Source organism: Nyctibius grandis, chromosome 2 (genome assembly GCF_013368605.1).
Source record: "Nyctibius grandis isolate bNycGra1 chromosome 2, bNycGra1.pri, whole genome shotgun sequence".
NCBI classification, from domain to species: Eukaryota; Metazoa; Chordata; class Aves; order Nyctibiiformes; family Nyctibiidae; genus Nyctibius; species Nyctibius grandis.
The window spans coordinates 66,894,617-66,911,337 of NC_090659.1; the positions used below are offsets into that span (position 1 = coordinate 66,894,617).

General features: G+C 36.0%; 1 protein-coding gene across 3 annotated transcripts in view; it reads left to right on the forward strand.

Moving 5' to 3' along the window:
* UGGT2 (UDP-glucose glycoprotein glucosyltransferase 2) overlaps window positions 1-16,721 on the forward strand; it is a 99,414-nt gene that overhangs the window by 43,437 nt on the left and 39,256 nt on the right. For all 3 annotated transcript variants that reach the window (XM_068420445.1, XM_068420455.1, XM_068420463.1), the window contains exons 14-22: window positions 1,094-1,179; window positions 5,307-5,442; window positions 7,009-7,140; window positions 8,573-8,737; window positions 9,182-9,305; window positions 9,385-9,483; window positions 11,733-11,827; window positions 14,893-15,099; window positions 16,077-16,208. In XM_068420445.1, the coding sequence (XP_068276546.1) occupies window positions 1,094-1,179; window positions 5,307-5,442; window positions 7,009-7,140; window positions 8,573-8,737; window positions 9,182-9,305; window positions 9,385-9,483; window positions 11,733-11,827; window positions 14,893-15,099; window positions 16,077-16,208 (1,176 nt within the window). The remainder of the gene's footprint in view (window positions 1-1,093; window positions 1,180-5,306; window positions 5,443-7,008; window positions 7,141-8,572; window positions 8,738-9,181; window positions 9,306-9,384; window positions 9,484-11,732; window positions 11,828-14,892; window positions 15,100-16,076; window positions 16,209-16,721) is intronic.

Sequence of the window (16,721 nt, forward strand, 5' to 3'; positions counted from 1 at the left end):
TACTCTCTGGATGCAACCATCCAGCCAATGCCTTATCCACCAAATAGTCCATCCATCAAATCCATATCTCTCCAATTTAGAGAGAAGATTGTTGTGGGGGACCATGTCAAAGGCCTTCCAGAAGTCCTGATAGATGACATCCGTAGCTCTTCCCTTGTCCACTGATGTAGTCACTCCAAGTGACATGAAGTTCAGTATACAAAAAGACAAACAAAAGACAAGCAATATGTAATAAAAAAAAAATATGTATATTTATAATGAAGCATAAGGTGTGTGTAATATGAAGTAGATTGCATTATGTATTCAAAGTTAAATATTGGCATAGATATATATAACAGCTGTATTACAGAAATCTACAACATATTTAACTATAATTTGAGGGGGAGGGAGTGTTCAAAATTTTAAAAATTATTCTGCTGCGTTCAGACACTCTAGCAAAAATATGATAAATTCTAAGGGAAGTTGCAGTGCAAAGCTGAATAAATAAGGTACCAATGTCATAATTAAATCTGTGTAAGGACAATCTACCTATGCAGACAGATCCCAGTTTTAGATTCTGTGCATGCCTGAAAGATCCAATTTTACACTTCAAGCTACAGTAAGTGAAAGAATGAATAAAAAGATATGTGAGACAGGAAGGAAGAATTCTTTCCCAATGCTCCATTTTTTAATTAAAGTTTTAAGTCAATATATTCTGTTTGTTTATTTTAGTTCAGTTTTCACAACAGAAGAGGGTTAGTTGAAAGAAGTAATAGAAAATCAGCATTAGGTCCTTTTTAATTAAATATCAAGTTCATTAATAAAAAAAAGTGTTGGCACAGTATTTCAAAGGAGAGTAGTGATATCACTTGGTTTGAAGTTCAATAAACAGGTAAATCCTGTTTTCCATATTTGGTCCAAATTCATTAATTCTGAAGTTATTTTCATTTATACTCAATGTTTTCTTACAATGAATGCTCTAGGAAATTGGAAACAGTTGGGGTGCACAGCTCCTTTGGAAATTTCTGTTCTTACCTTAGATTTTATGTCTGAAAAAAATAACAACAGACATCAAGAATAAATATTGGCTGTATAATATGTTTTCTATTCTTAGGTACTTTTTGTTGATCCTGTCCAAGAAGATACAGGTGATTATATGAAACTGGCAGAATTATTCTATCATCATAATGTACCACTTAGGTAAGGAAAATGGAAAGTCTTGAAGAAAAGTCTTAAAAGAAGGTTACTTTCCTTTTTTCTTCTTCATCTTCAATTCTGCTAGGCAAAGATGTGCATTGAAATTGAGTCCAATGCAACAACATTCTAATAAAATGCATCGGTTACCCACTTCTGTTAAGCTTACTCAGGTGTTAAGTATTCTTAAGCAAACAGGTTGCAAGGGGTAACATACCTGAGTGTGTGGTAAATAAACTGCAGAAATCTGATAAAAAATTATCTTGTCAAATAGTCCCACTGGATGCCCATGTGAAGTTGCTTTCTAAGCAAAATACACTGTAAATAAAACATGATTTGAGGACATTTTTGAATTTATTTCTTTCAAGTGAGGTTGCTTTACCTAATTTTGTTTTTATATAAATACTTCAAAGACCAAAACAAGATTATCCTCACCAAGTCTTGAATTTCTAAAAATTAGTTGTCTGAGTCTGAACTAGTCATCATTTGAGAGAAAGAGACACTCCTCAGGAAGAATCTGGTTGATCTGAGATGTCTACTTTAAGAAAAAATTAATTGCTCTCAGAAGTGCTTATTTATTTCCACAGCTTATAAAAGAAGAGAAGGGTGTCCAAACTAGGTCCAAAATTCAACAAGATGAATTCCATGTTAAATATTTAAAATCTTCCTGTGAAATTGCTTTTTGTTTCCTCAATGAATTACAGGTTTTTAATTTTCCTTCAAAATTTTACTAATTCTGATCATTGTTTTGTTTTTCTTTGTCTTTTGTCATCCAATGACAAAAAAGTAATGGAGGACATATATTAGTTATCTGTGCATTTTGTCACTGTTGTCACTACCTGGGAGACAATACTGCTTCAGTCCCTGAGGAGAATACAGACTGGAACCTAATTTGCCTTTTCTGATACATAACAGCATAAGACCAGCCAAACCGGGTCAGACTAAAGGTCCTTTCAGGTCAGTCTGTCTGCAACAAGCCACAAGGAGCTGCCTAGGTACGATACAAAGAACAGGGCAAACCAGGTACTTTGCCTTCGCATATTTGGAGATCAAAGAATTCCAGACCCAGATGTAGTTTCTAAATATTTAGCAACCCTCAATGGGTTTCTCTTCCATAAACTTTTCTGTTTTCCCCTTGAATTCATGTAAAGTTTTAGCACCCACAGTATCCTTTTCCAGGTGTTTTCACAGTTGAACTATATGATGTATGAAGAACTGATTCGTTTGTTTTGAGCCAGACTTTCAATAGCTTCATTTACTGTCTCTGTAGCTCTTATAATTGTGAGAGAGACTAAGCAGTCTCTCCTGCTCTCTAGATGCCAGTCATGATTTTATACAGCTCTGCCATATTCGGCTACAGTAGTTTCTTTCCTTAGGTTACTACTTATTCCTTGCCTGAAAGCTGTTCCAAAGGTTGTTTTGTTTTCTGAGTTGTCCTTCTATGAACTTTCTTCATTTTAATGTAACTTCTCTGAGATGAGAGCAACAGCCATGTACACAATATTCATGATGTGGACAAGCCATGGGGTCTATACTGTTGTATAATATTTTGCTTTGCTGACTATTCCTACAGCACCCAGATGACACAAGACTTCAGGAAAAGTTATTTACAACAATGAAAGGCCTAAGAAATGGGAGAAGCAATTGTAGAACATGGTGCATCTTTATGCATTAATTATTATTTATATACTTTCAGAAAACTTGCTGTATTTCTTGCTGTATTACTTGCTGTATTTCCCTGTGTCCTTTGATCTGATGCATACCTGATTATGTCCTGAGCATCTGTCTAAACGATTTTATACTGATATGACAGATTTTGTTTCAATAGTTTTAAAATATCTAATGTGAAGTGGCTATCTGAATGGAAAGCTGACTTCCTAAATCAACTCATTGAATTATCACTTGTAAATATGAAGGCCTTCTGAAACATGAGCTCAGCATTGCAGATTGTCATGTTGTTGTAGTAGCTCTTGTGTATCATGAGATCAGTAGGTCTCTCATGTTCTGGTAGCAGCTACGATGGAGCTGTACGCTTTGTGGAAATATTTGCAATATGCAGAGTGTTTTGCACAGCGGAAGCCAGCTTTGAGTCTCTGTGATACTCCTTTAGATAGACTGTTATTCCCTTGTTCTGTCTCACAATTCTCCTCTTTTTGATAGTTGGCATAATTTTTGATCTTTCAACTGACTGCTGAATATGGGACATTATCCAGTGCTGTCATATGTGTAGTCAGGAATAGGCAGCAGTTTATATAGCTGTGTTTCATAGATGGCTGTGATTGTGTAAGCCAGTTAGCACATTGTTAAGTGGTTTGGGTTGCGGTTTGGCAGACAGAAACATCCCTGCCAGTAGGTTTGCTAAAAAGTAAAAGTAGAGGAGAACAAAGTTGAATAGCTGCTTCTGTAGGGATTTTTCATGAAGCAGCTTTTTTGAGCACTGTTGGGTTTGTCTTGGGAGAAGTGACAGCTAATGGCAGAGGATTTTGCTGCAGACCTAGTATGAATAGTGTTAGCTGCAGATATTCAGGATGATTCAAGGATGTGTTCCAGAAAACTACGTTAAGTTGTTCCCTGAACTGCTGCAACAGCAAAGCGTTCACATAAAATATCCATTTCTGATTCATAAAAATATCTGGGTTTGGCCATCTTCTTCCCATTCCTCTCTCCCATTATACAAGCAGGCTTAATGTTGAAGTGCAGGGGGTGGGGGGGAGAGTATCTGTTCTTCTAAGAAAATTTATTGATATCAGGCAGCAGAAGGCTTGGAAGTCCTTAACAGTTCTCATGGCTTTGCACTTTACAAAATTCCAGGTGAGTGTCAGAATCCACCTTCCTAGTCCTCATGTCGTAATGCAGGCAGTTGTGTTCATGAATAGGCATATATATCTCCTCTTGGGAATCTGTATGTTCTAGCTATGGATGTGCACATGCTCTGTCACTTGAGACTCAACAGAAGGATCTTTCTTGTCCTTTTCCTATACCAGCTAAAATGTGGAACTGACTGTAATGATCAGAAGTCCTTTCCAGTAGTGTAGTAGAGACCAGGAGGATCCTTAAGTGTTCTCAGCAGGGAATATAACTTCAAATATCTTCAGTTTTAACTCTCCTGGGTCTTCAGTCTGTGAAGGACTTCGTGTTTTAGTCGTTGTGCCACTATTTGCAGTCCATTTGACTGTATTGTCTCATTGCTCAAAGCCTTTGTTCCCTGGAGAAACAGGATCTTCACATGAATATCTTGGACTTCTGGGCTTTCTGGAGCATGCGCTAAACCTTTCAGTGACATCTTCATGAATTGTGCGTGCAAATGATGATGCTCAATTTAATCAAAATGTTTTGTATAGGCAAAGAAATTTGAATTTCCCCTGCTATTGTAGAACACCAAATCTCTGTTGCATTTTATGCTTTAAAGATAGTATGGCCTGGTCAATCCAGGGTTTTTTCATGAAAACAGTATCAAAATACCACCTCCACTAGAAGTTTTCTGGGCCTTTTTTCCTCTCAAGCCTCATATTTCTAAGGCTTTTTTCATTTAATGGAAATTTAGGGAATTGTAGTAGATGTGTTAAAACTGGTGTGAATGGAAAATGAATGGCAACGTGAGGGTGGGGAAGCCCCAGAAGGTAAAAAAAGCAAGAGAAGAGCTAGTAAGAATGGCATGTACTGATGACAGGACATCAATACCTCAGCATGTCTACATGCAGCTACTCAAGACACCCATTTCAGCAAAAATGAGACAGACGATGCCTGGACTAAAACAAAAACTCAAGCCATTAAGAGATGATGTCAGGAATGTAAAGAATGTTATAACCTTCAGACAGGTAAGGAGAGAAAGGGCTGTGAGTAAGTCCTAATGACTCACAGAAATCTTGATTACTGTCAGCTTTAAATGGTAGAAAAGGCATACATAGTTCATAACATAAGCATAATCTAGGAGATCTGATGAAAACTGCATAGCTGGTATCCTCAGTGTCACCACACAGTCATGGCAACACCACCTAGGTACAGGCGTTTTCATCCCTACATGCTGGACAGATTACTTGAATGCAAACATCTTATTCTTCTCTGTTGTTATTAGAATGTGTGTGAAACTGATACTGTTTTAAAATGTATGATCTCTTTTTGTTTGTTTATAGAATTGGATTTGTATTCATTTTAAGTACAAAAGAAGAAATTGATGGAAATGAAGATGCTGGCATAGCTCTTTGGAGAACTTTTAATTACATTGCAGAGGAATCTGACACCTCTCAAGCCTTTACCTCAATAATTAATGTTAGTTCTTTCACAAGAAATCACCTCCTTTTTTTTTTTTTCACTTATTACTTTTCTGTGTAGTTAAGATTTTGCTACCTTGTGACGACATTATACATTTGCATTCACTTTACATGGAAGTAAAGTATTAAAAACATGTATAGCAGTAATATGCTATAGAATGACTTGCAGAAATACTTTCCTCTTATGGAAACCAACTTGCTCTTGTCATTTTACCTATCTGCAGGCTTTCTTCAAGAATGTAAAAAAGGTAGATGCATGCCTTATAGCTTTTAGTATTTTCTTGTGAAAAATGATACTGTATTATTTGTGTTAACATGATGTGCCTGTCTTTGTGTTCTGTATCTTTTGAAGTACAGGCATTTTAATATCACTCTGGAAATCCTATAAGCTTTGAAAAACCCTTGGTTGTTCTCTAGTGTAGAAGGTGAAACAGAGTAAGATAAGTTCTTTTTTAGTCATGCTTGAGCTGTTCTGTGCAGAAAACACAGAAATATTCCAGGCTTGCAGCTTAATGAATAAGACAGGTTTTCTGTGGGAGAGAACGCAGGTTCATGTAAAGACAGGAATTTCAGAGTCAAGAGAAGAATGGTGGGAAATAAAGTGAGCAGTCTATGTGAGGACTCTGCAGGCAAAATTATATCAGAGAATATGGTATTAATATGTATAATTTTTTTTACTTTTGTTTTCTATTATTCTGTTCAGTGCCTAGAAACTAATGTCATGGACAAACTCAGAGAGCATAAGATGAAAGGAATTGACGTAACTAAGAGTACCTTGGAAGAGAAATAGAAATCCTCAAGTGTTAGGAGCTGACACACGTGTGTGACTGTTATCCACGACTAGATCACAAAATATAAATTTACAGTGTGCTTTTTCAAATGTTGTGTTCCTCTATTTACTTTGTTTCATAATATAAGGAGGGGGTGATAAATTTAATCAAAAGATAACAAAGATAGAGTCAATAAAATGCAGGTGTTAGATATTCAGAGCTATAGAGAGAAATGAATTGTTCCTTATTTGAAAAGAAATGGATTGAATAATTTTCACTTCAAATTTCTTTTGTATATTTGATGAAAGTAATAAAATGTTATGCTATGTAATAAAATAGCATTGGTAAGGAAAAATTACCACTGTAGGAAAAAGTATCACTGATTATTTCAGGACTGGCTTCATCCCGTGTAGATTCAGGTAACTACCCATGGTTAGGTAGTTTATAGTAAGAATTTAGTTTCCTTCTCTCTAATCAGTGGAGAGAAATAACCTTTCACATTCAGCTCACATAAGTTTATTTCCTTTGCCACTTCAGATTTAGACTAAAGGTATAATAATAGATTCATCAGAACAGCGCTGTGATGAAAAATTGTGCATTTGTGCAATGGTGATAATTACTAAAGCAATATAAAAACTGCAATATAGCAATAAAAATATACCAATACAAAATTTACTAAAGCACTATAAAAATATTATATTTACTTTAATGTTTATGTACTTTTATTGATTTTATTAAATTATGATTGAAAATTTATTACTTTTTTTTATTTCTTTCTGTTATAATTTTTACAGATGTACCATGAAGTGAAAGATGGAAATGTTCTAACAGTAAATCACGTGAAAGATGTTCTTAGAAGCGAATACCCACACGCTGATGTTCAGAGTATACTAGATGTTCATTCTGAATACGATGAAGGGAGGAAGGTATGTTGAGAGCAAAGTGGTAAGAAATATTGCAGTACACAATTTATTGCATTTGCTAAGCTGAAAGATTGTTAAATGTTAAAGCAAGTAAATACAGTATCTTTGAGTCAAATTTTTCTTCAGCCACCGTTCAGTCATTAGTGGAAATGTTGAAAGAGTTTCTGCATTAATACTCTCACTATAAAAATTTACTATTGCCTGCTGCATTCAGGAGCACAATTTTTTTTTTCTGGTTAAGCATGTCAAGGGGTCTCTCTCGCACTGCAGAAATTTTTTACCTGTGTTTTCTGGGTGAGGAGCTGAAGCCTGTCTTCTAGGTGAATCATTGTTTACTGGTGCTTTCTGATTATAATTTCCTTTGGGAAAGACAGGCTATCGAGGACATATTTTATCTATAATTGGTTATGTAGACAATTTTCTGCTAAAATATATTTTAAAATACCATTTTCCTTCATGTGTCTTCAGCCATGCCATCTGTACCATCTTGTGTTTCTGACACATGCCATCCATTTTATTTATTTCCTTTTAAAATTTGTTATATAATGTGTGTATAATGTGTGTTCCTTTAGAAACGTGCATGTGGGCAGCCAAAAAGGTGCTGTTAGCCTTACACTGCTTGTTCCTCACTGAGTTGCATGGAGGCTTCATATAGAAGGGCAGTTTGAATCTGCCCTATAAATAGCTGGATATGCTTAGGGGAGTAAAGCTTCCCATAGATAATATTAAAGGAAGAAAAATAGACAGACGGCCATCAGGAGGAAGCCCCCTGTACAAGGGACAATGAGACTCTGATGAAGATCAGGGAGGAGACAGTGGGATGACAGGAAGGTGGATGCATAGATACTGCCATAGAGTTTGTAGCCATCCAGAAAATGACACTGAAAGAAAACAGGAAAGGATGCAGAACAGGAAGGGGAAATTACTTACGATACATTTTTATTTCTATTTGTCTCACTAAATTTTCTCTGAGGAAAAAATGGCTTGTTCTGCTTTCTTATCAAATAAGGCTTGACTTCTGAACATAAAAGCCTTTTGAGGTCTTTTTTGGGGCGCTGTCTTTGGGGAAAAGGTCTAGGTTGATCCACCTGAAACTATGACTGTCTTAAGGTCCTTCTCCCGTGTTATTTACATGATATTTTTTGCTAAGAATGTTAAGCAAAATAAAATAATATTTCTCAGCAAGATGATAAAGCAGAAGTTTAAAACACCATATATAGATCTACAATATCTTTTGTCATTCTATTTGAGAAATGAGTCCCATGCGTCCTGTTTGGTTTCCAAACATTTCCTGTTTTGTCCCTGCTACTCATGAGAAGGTGTGACAGTGAATAGTGCTTGGAGATTAGAATTCGTTGTCTCTTGATATTACTCTCATTTTTTGCTACAGTTGGCCACAGTCTATTTAATCCTGTGATATTTCTGATCTGATCAGGCAGGAGCAACCTTTTATAAAAAGACTGGCCTGGGTCCATTGCCTCAAGCTCTGTTTAATGGCGTGCCCTTTAACAGAGAAGAGATGGATGCTGCAGAGTTAGAGACAATTATTCTTCAGAGGATTATTGATGCCACCGGGTTCTTCCAGAGGGCAGTGTTCATGGTATGTTTAACATTTCTGAATGAATGCAAGATGAAATATTTGGCAGTGCATTGTTTGAGTCATGTTTATATATTAAATTTTTTATGAGATGGCTTGAAATTAATAATATCACAACTGAAATTACATTGTTACATTAATTTGCGGTCGTGGTTTTGAAACAGTATATTTAGATTATACAAGATTGAAGGATCAACTAAGCATATAGTAATTATATGGAATTTTTCAACCAGAAACTGAGAATGCACTGCAGTTGTTCATTGAAAAATGTATATCTGATATTTTGAAATACTATCTGTGTGATATTTATACATTCTTGACTTGACATTGTCCATAGCTTGGTGTATATAGAAGTTTTAAGCTCAGCTGAAAGATTGTACAAGTACTTGGTCTTTGTTTGTCTTTAAACTATAAAAGTACAGATTTAATTTTTTTCTTTTACTACAGGGTTCATTAAATGATCATATAAATGCAATGGATTTTCTTATGGATCAGCACAATGTAGTTTCCCGTATAAACCCCACTATTCTTGGAGCAGAAAGAAGATACATACATTTCAGATCCACATCTGGTAACTACTTTTCTCAGATTGGCTGTTGTTATGATTTTCATTTTTTTAATTCTAACATGTTGTTGTTTACATTTTGCAGTTCTGTTTGATGTGGAAGACTTCTCTACTTTCTCCTTTTTGGACTCACAAGATAAAAGTGCTGTAATTTCAGACAACATGAAGTATTTAACAAAAAAGGGTATGTTCATTTTCTATATGGGTTATATAGATATATATATATATGAGTATTACAAATTGTTGAAATTTGCCAGTAAAATATCCCAAGTAAGTAAGTATCCCAAGGATCTCATGTAAATAGATAAATTTCCCAATATCCCAGGATATTTCTGTGTCTCTTTAGCTTGGAGAAGAGGAGACTGAGGGGTGACCTCATTAATGTTTATAAATATGTAAAGGGCAAGTGTCATGAGGATGGAGCCAGGCTCTTCTCAGTGACATCCCTTGACAGGACAAGGGGCAATGGGTGCAAGCTGGAACACAGGAAGTTCCACATAAATATGAGGAAAAACTTCTTTACGGTGAGGGTGACCGAACACTGGAACAGGCTGCCCAGAGAGGTTGTGGAGTCTCCTTCTCTGGAGACATTCAAAACCCGCCTGGATGCGTTCCTGTGTGATATGATCTAGGTAATCCTGCTCTGGCAGGGGGATTGAACTAGATGATCTTTCGAGGTCCCTTCCAGTCCCTAACATTCTGTGTGATTCTGTGTGATATTCTTTCAGAAGCCAGATAGTATCCTAATATTATAAATATAAACTATAATTAACAGGATAGTTATTTTAGATTTTGTAGTTTTGAAATGGGAAGGATTTTGTGGCTAGTTGTTTTTTGGTTTACAGTTAAAAAGCTTTTCAAGACTTCTGCAGCTTCGAAAACAGACTCAATTTTCATATTAATATGGTTTCACTTGAGGATATAAAAGAGAGTATATTCAGTTTTCAAGTGACTCTAAGTTGCAGCATTATCCAGTGAAGAATGTGTAGTCTTTGTAATATCTATATCAAAATTAGGCATTTCTACAATTTAAGGAATAATTTATTTTATTTATTATTTATTAGCATTCAGTGTCTCTTTATTTTTCCTCTAGTTAGATCATTTACTTTTGCTATCTGAAGGTTTATCTTTCTGTAGAAAATAAAAAAGTTATGTATTTTGTTGGATTATCACTCATGTATACATTTTATCTTGTTAAAACTCACACTTCTTTGTACATGTAAAATATTTTTTGATGTAAAATGTTCTTATTGCATGTGCAAGTACTCTCCCGTGGAGTTAGAAGAAATTACAATTACAACAGTGGGGGGCATAATACTACATGGAATTTTGCAATAGTCTGTACCTTGTTAACTTCTAGGAGCAGACAGTTAACAACTGCTCATTTACATCAGACCATCAAGGGACAGAATAATACTGTTAATGAAGTGCTATTCTTTCAGTAATTTTTATGCAGTATTAACAGTTTTTACATATTCCATTATCAGAAAGAAATGCCGTATACTTACATTTCTTTAGAGTAAAATTATTTGACTCTGTTTGATTCTCTGTCTACAACCACAGGGACATCGCAGCTAGTTGTCAAATGATGACTGGCTTTCAATCTGTAGGCTCATTTCTAAGATTCAGATCTTTGTAAACCCCATAATCTTTAAGCTGGAATCTGTATTTCAAATCTCTGTCCCCCGTGTGTTTCTCTAGACTGCAGCAACACTTAATAATAACCTCTTCATAGAATCTCACCTGAATCTTGTAAAATTCCCATCTATACATATTACCTTTCAGGGGATATATGATAGACCTAAATAGACTGATACTCTTCTACAGATAATTTTGCAAAGTTTTTCATGTACCATTACCCTTCTATGAAGAATAAAACATGAGGCTATAGACCAGGAAAAAGGGAAATTTTCTGTGTATACGTCTATACAGTAGTTTACTTTCTTTGAACTGTATTTGGTATATTCTCATTTATGTCCAGAAATAGTAAGTTTTGTCCTGCCTGTGGTTGAAGGACTCTCCCTTTGCTGCTGGGGAAAGTGAATGGCCTAACTCATGCATTCTTGTAACTACTCAATTCTATTTATTTCTGGCTATATGACCAGCCTCCATGAAATGTTCACAAGAAACCTCATAAAGCAGGTCTTGTTGACTGGAGCTAGCTTATTATTTTGAGCCATCTTATTTCAGTGGTACAACAATAGATTGTCTATTTTAGTGACTCTCTCATTTTAACATGGTAAGTTACCTCCTAAGAGTTTTATTTCACTTCAGAGGGCAAAAGATTCTGATGTGGCAAAGATTAGTCTTACAGTTGAAGTCAGCAGGCAAACATACACATAAACTTGAAAATCTCAAGCAGAATTAATTCATTATTCATTACTCGTGAGAATATTCTCCAGGATGTGAAGCAGGATTATCTTTGATTTTCAGATGAAGACGCATTATATGCTGTTACTATCTGGATTATTGCTGATTTCGATAAGCCAGCTGGGAGACGACTACTTTCTAATGCCTTGAAACATCTGGTGAGTTTCTAGCAGTTTTTATTAAAATAATGATTATGAATATGTTCTTAACAACACTGTGCACATTCAAAAATTATACTCTTAAATAAAAGTGTAAAAATATTTTTTTGTGGGTCAAGTGCAGTCTTATGAGACTGTGCTTTCGTTTTGCTCTACTCTCCTGCAGCACTGGCATCTTACAGGGCTGTAAATGATCAGTTTTTTTCATGGACTCCTGACGCAGGAGACAAACTATGTTGCTGTGAGTTAAAAGGGTGAATTATTCCAATTACAGACCTTCTCCCATGAGGTAACCTAGCATGTTACCTGGGCCAGGGAAGTTAGGATAATGCCTGTTGATGTGAACCATTATGCAGTGTTCTCCTGTATTGTATGGCATAGCTGCGGCCATCATGTGACCATTTTTCCACATACTGTTTGTATGCTTCTGAGACAGATTTTTTTTTTTTGTATTTTAATATGCTAGGAGGAACATCCACAATTATGAGTTTGCCTATGTTTAAGTTCTTCAGTATTAATAATAGGATTTAAAGTATACAAGTAAATGTCATGTGAATATAAATGGCAAAAAAAAACCCCTCAGTTCTGGGGAGGTTAGAAAAGTAATAAGACTGAAATTGGGAAAACATCTAGATTTACTAATCAGGAATGAAACAGGAACCACCCTAAGGGAATTATGAAATTGATATGTTGCAGGAAGCGTGTGATACCAAATATGTCTTAAAAAGAGGCTTAAAAAACTGCGAAGAGGAACATGCAGTACAAGTCGTTGTTACAGAAAACCATTTCATTTACGTGACTGCTAGATCTGTGACCCAAGCTTGACAGATGTATTCCCTCTGTAGTTTCATTTTTTTCCCCCCTTCAGCAGGGAAAATATGCTGTAATTCCCTACTGGGAAGTGAGAACTGTCTGGGTGTCCTGGTTTCACTGGGATAGAATCATAGAACCATTTTTCTGTTGAGGAAAGTTGTATTTTTGCGAAGACCGCAGCACCCGATACGGTGGGAACAAAGTTTATAAGACACTTTGTTTTAGTTCGTGGCCAGCCATGGTGTGTGTGTTTCCACGGTGATCAAGACCATTAGCAGTTCTGAGTTAGCCGGGTGCTTAAGCTAGGAGGAGCGAAAGCCAGGGCAGCTGACCCAGGCTGGCCAACAGCAGTGTTCTATACCATAAATGTCATGTTCACTACAAATTGGAAAGTTGGCTGGGGACGGCCCCTCTCTCTTCAATGGTTGCCATCCCTGGAGAGTCTCGCCCGTCATTCTGCTCCCGAGGCCTGCTCTCCCATTCGTTGTGACTGTCGTGTTTTCACTGGAGCTGTGGTGCTCGCAGTGTTTGACGTCTGGCATTCACTGCTGGGAGTGCGCAGCTCACGACCACTATATGGGCTGAGTATAAATCTGTGTATTTTGTATTAGCATTAATGTTTTCTTATTTTATTAAATCTGTTTCCATTTCAACCCACGAGCCTCCCTCCTTTTCCCATTTCACTCTCGGCTGGGGAGGCGTCATTGGGTGATAGAACAGCTGGTTATTGTTTAGCCCTTAGTGCGGGCTAAACAGAGGCACTGGGCAAGTTCCCATGTGTTAGTGAGAAGAATCTAGGGAAAACATTAGAAAAAGCTGTTCTGGATAAGATTTGTTGGATCTTCTATGAAATAACTGTTTGATTGGTTATCTTCATTCTAATTCATAGATTTGATTTAGATAAACCACATGTACTGCTTGGTCTAGTGATTTCCAAGTTTCATGACAAAAAGACAAAAACATAGTATTTTTTTAAATTCCATTGATTTGTATGGAGATTCTCTACTCCTTTCCAGTCCCTTTTGTCTTTTGGGTCAGGGTCTGGTAGAATTTCTGATAGGTGCAGAACTGGCACAGACACCTGTTGCGCATGAGTTGCCATCAGCACTTGAAGAAAAGCGAGCAAGAATCTGTGAGGGGAAGTGGCCAAAGGGAACTCACTTTTAACTATTCCAGTTAATATATAATATTTTGAAAACTACTAATATATTTTTACTTCATTTGAAAAAACTAGAGATTTCTTAACTGGAAGAGAACTCTGGAGGTCATCTAGTTCAGCCTCCCACTCAAAGTGGGATTATTGCCATCATTAGATCAGGTCAGCTGTAGGTTTGCCTGAAGGAGTCCTGAAAATCTCCAAGGAGGCGACTCCATCCCCTCCCCTGACAATTTACTCCAGTGTTGTGCTGCCTTCCTAGTGTAGTTTTTCCTGCCAGGCCAAAATTTGTGACCATTACCCCTTGTTATACGCTTTGCCACTACCAAGAAGAGTTTGGGCCTGTCGTGTTTTTCATTCCCCATTCAGTAGTTGTTGGTTGCTATTACGGTTCTCCGTAGCCTCCTTTTTGCCAGACTGAGCAAGCCCAGCTTCTTCAATGCCTCCTCATAGGCCTCTGACCATCTTGGTAGCCCTTTGCTGAAGCCTTTCCAGCATTTCAACATCCTTACTGCCCTGGAGGACCAAAACCAGGCACAGCAGTCCAAGTGCAGCCTCACAAGTACAGAGTAGAGGAGAATATGAACTTCCCTTGACTGCTTGCCATGTGTCTCCTAATGTAGCCTAGTATGCCGCCTGTCTTCTTTCCAGCAAGAACATGCTTCTCAGGAACAGTTTATAAGTTTTCAAGATTTTCATATAAGTGTTTTAACAAAACTACTCTCAAGGGCTGCAATTTACAGTTTGCCGTTTAAATATGTTGAATACCAATGATTTCATTCCTTATTTTTGTATGCTTTGCTGCAATAGAGTCCATTTACCATTTCTTCAGTCAGTGATACTACTTGATCCTACCTTAGAATCATTAGTCTGTTAAATTTTAAGTGGCATCACTGATTTTAGTAAGTGAAATATTTTCCTGCTGATTAAGATTAAAGTGATTAAGATTAGGCATTGATGTATTTTTTCTAACGACAAATACCTGCAAAAATTTAAATACTTAAGGGCATTTCACAGAGTTATAATAGATATGAATAATCAGGTAACAGCAGATGGAACAGTAAAATTGTGTATTATTCTGTATTTTTCTTTGCAGAAAACAAGCAGTCATACACGAGTTGGGATTTTGAACAATCCTTCATCAAAAATAAAGGAAGATAACACAGCCATTGCAAGAGGAATTTTGACTGCTTTTCTAACACAAAACAAGAGCAACTTAAAAAGTTTCCTAAGTAAACTCAGTAAGGAGGAGACAGCAAAATCCCTTGCTGCTGGAACTAAAATTGTTAAATTCCTCATCCCAGTGAGTGCAAACTAAATTAGACTACTTTCTTTTTCATTTTACCTATATTTTATTGTAAGGAGATGTTGAGAGTAACAGTGTTTGGCCAAATGCTATGAAGTTTATAACCCTTATACAGATTATGCTCAAGCAGATTTGGATTTTTGACAACTTTTGTGATGGAAGAATAGAGAATTTCTTTAAAGTAAAGGAAGAAAATATGAGAGTACTGAAAAATATAGAGTATAGATACAGGAATATTGAGACCAAAATAGTTTAATTTTTAATTGTTGATTTTTTTAATAGCTCTCTCAATTAAAATTACAGTATTAATGTTTGTCAAGAATTAAGACTTCAGAGGTAACTGTTTTTACCTTGCTGTTGAGGTTGTAAGCAGTAATAGGCACAGACTGAAGTGGTTGATGTTAACGAGCATTGTATTCTTCTGGCCAACATTTTCTAGTGTGCTTCTATGAAAATTCATTGGTTTAAAATACAAATGTTGCTGATTCCAAAGTTCACACGTAGAGTGGAGATGAGTTATCAAATAACAGCTGCAAACTAGTTTTTGTTTCAGAAGGAGCTGTAAATTGTAGTATTTTTAAATAGGAGGATTTGGAAGACTAAGAGAATTCTCCAGCACCCTACTGGAAAATGAATTAGCTGGTTTGGGTCATGCTCTTATTTCATTGTCTAATACATTTTGAAAGACATAAAGGTAGCTAATTAAGCAGTGCATGCCTGTTACTAATTTATTTTGTTATATTGTATCTGCATGAATCTATTTTCTTGGTCTGTGTATTTCTAATGAAGAAATACATATCAGTAGCTCGTGGCTCCACACCAACAATCATGTACTTACATTGAAGCTGAGGTTGCTCTTTTATTTTGGCTTCTGGTTACCACATAACTTGAAGAAAATCTTTGATTACCTCAGCTGTTACAAAATTTATTTTTGCTGAATCATTCCACCATCTCATGCTTTACCTTTGCTTTAGGGAATGGATGACGATACTTTTGAGAAGAAGTACAACACTTTAGGATTGGATTTAATTAAAAGCCACCAGATGTTCTGTCAGGAGGTTCTTAAGCTGCTCCCTGGGCAAATGGCTGTTATAAGCAATGGCAGGGTAAGAAAGAAATTAAGTCACCTCTCAGTCTTTTTGTAGGTAACTTTTACTTTCTGGAACTTCAGTTTCAAGCTAAAGAAAATGCATTATATAGATTTCCCACTTATTCATCCTGTTGTTAGAGAATGGTATGAATGTTTCCCTTGTTTTTTATTTTGTTTTACTCCTTATTTGTTTATTAGCTCCATTCCATTGCAGCTACTATGTACGTGTGTCATTCCCACAGCTATTTAAGAGTTAATCTGACAAAATTCTCTAAATAAGTTAATATTTGATATATTATTAATGATATTTAAGAATAAATTTTGATCCTAAAGTTACCTAGATGTTACACATTTGGGTTATAATAAATTACATTGACTGGGGTAGTATTTCAAGCTCTAAAACCCCAAATTGTTTATGAATATTAAATTGTTCTATAGTCTTAATTCTTAATGTTCAAATAAAAGTATAGTAGTTTTGTTTTTTCAGTTTCTTGTATGTATATTCTGAAACTAGTAGCTTTAATTGCAG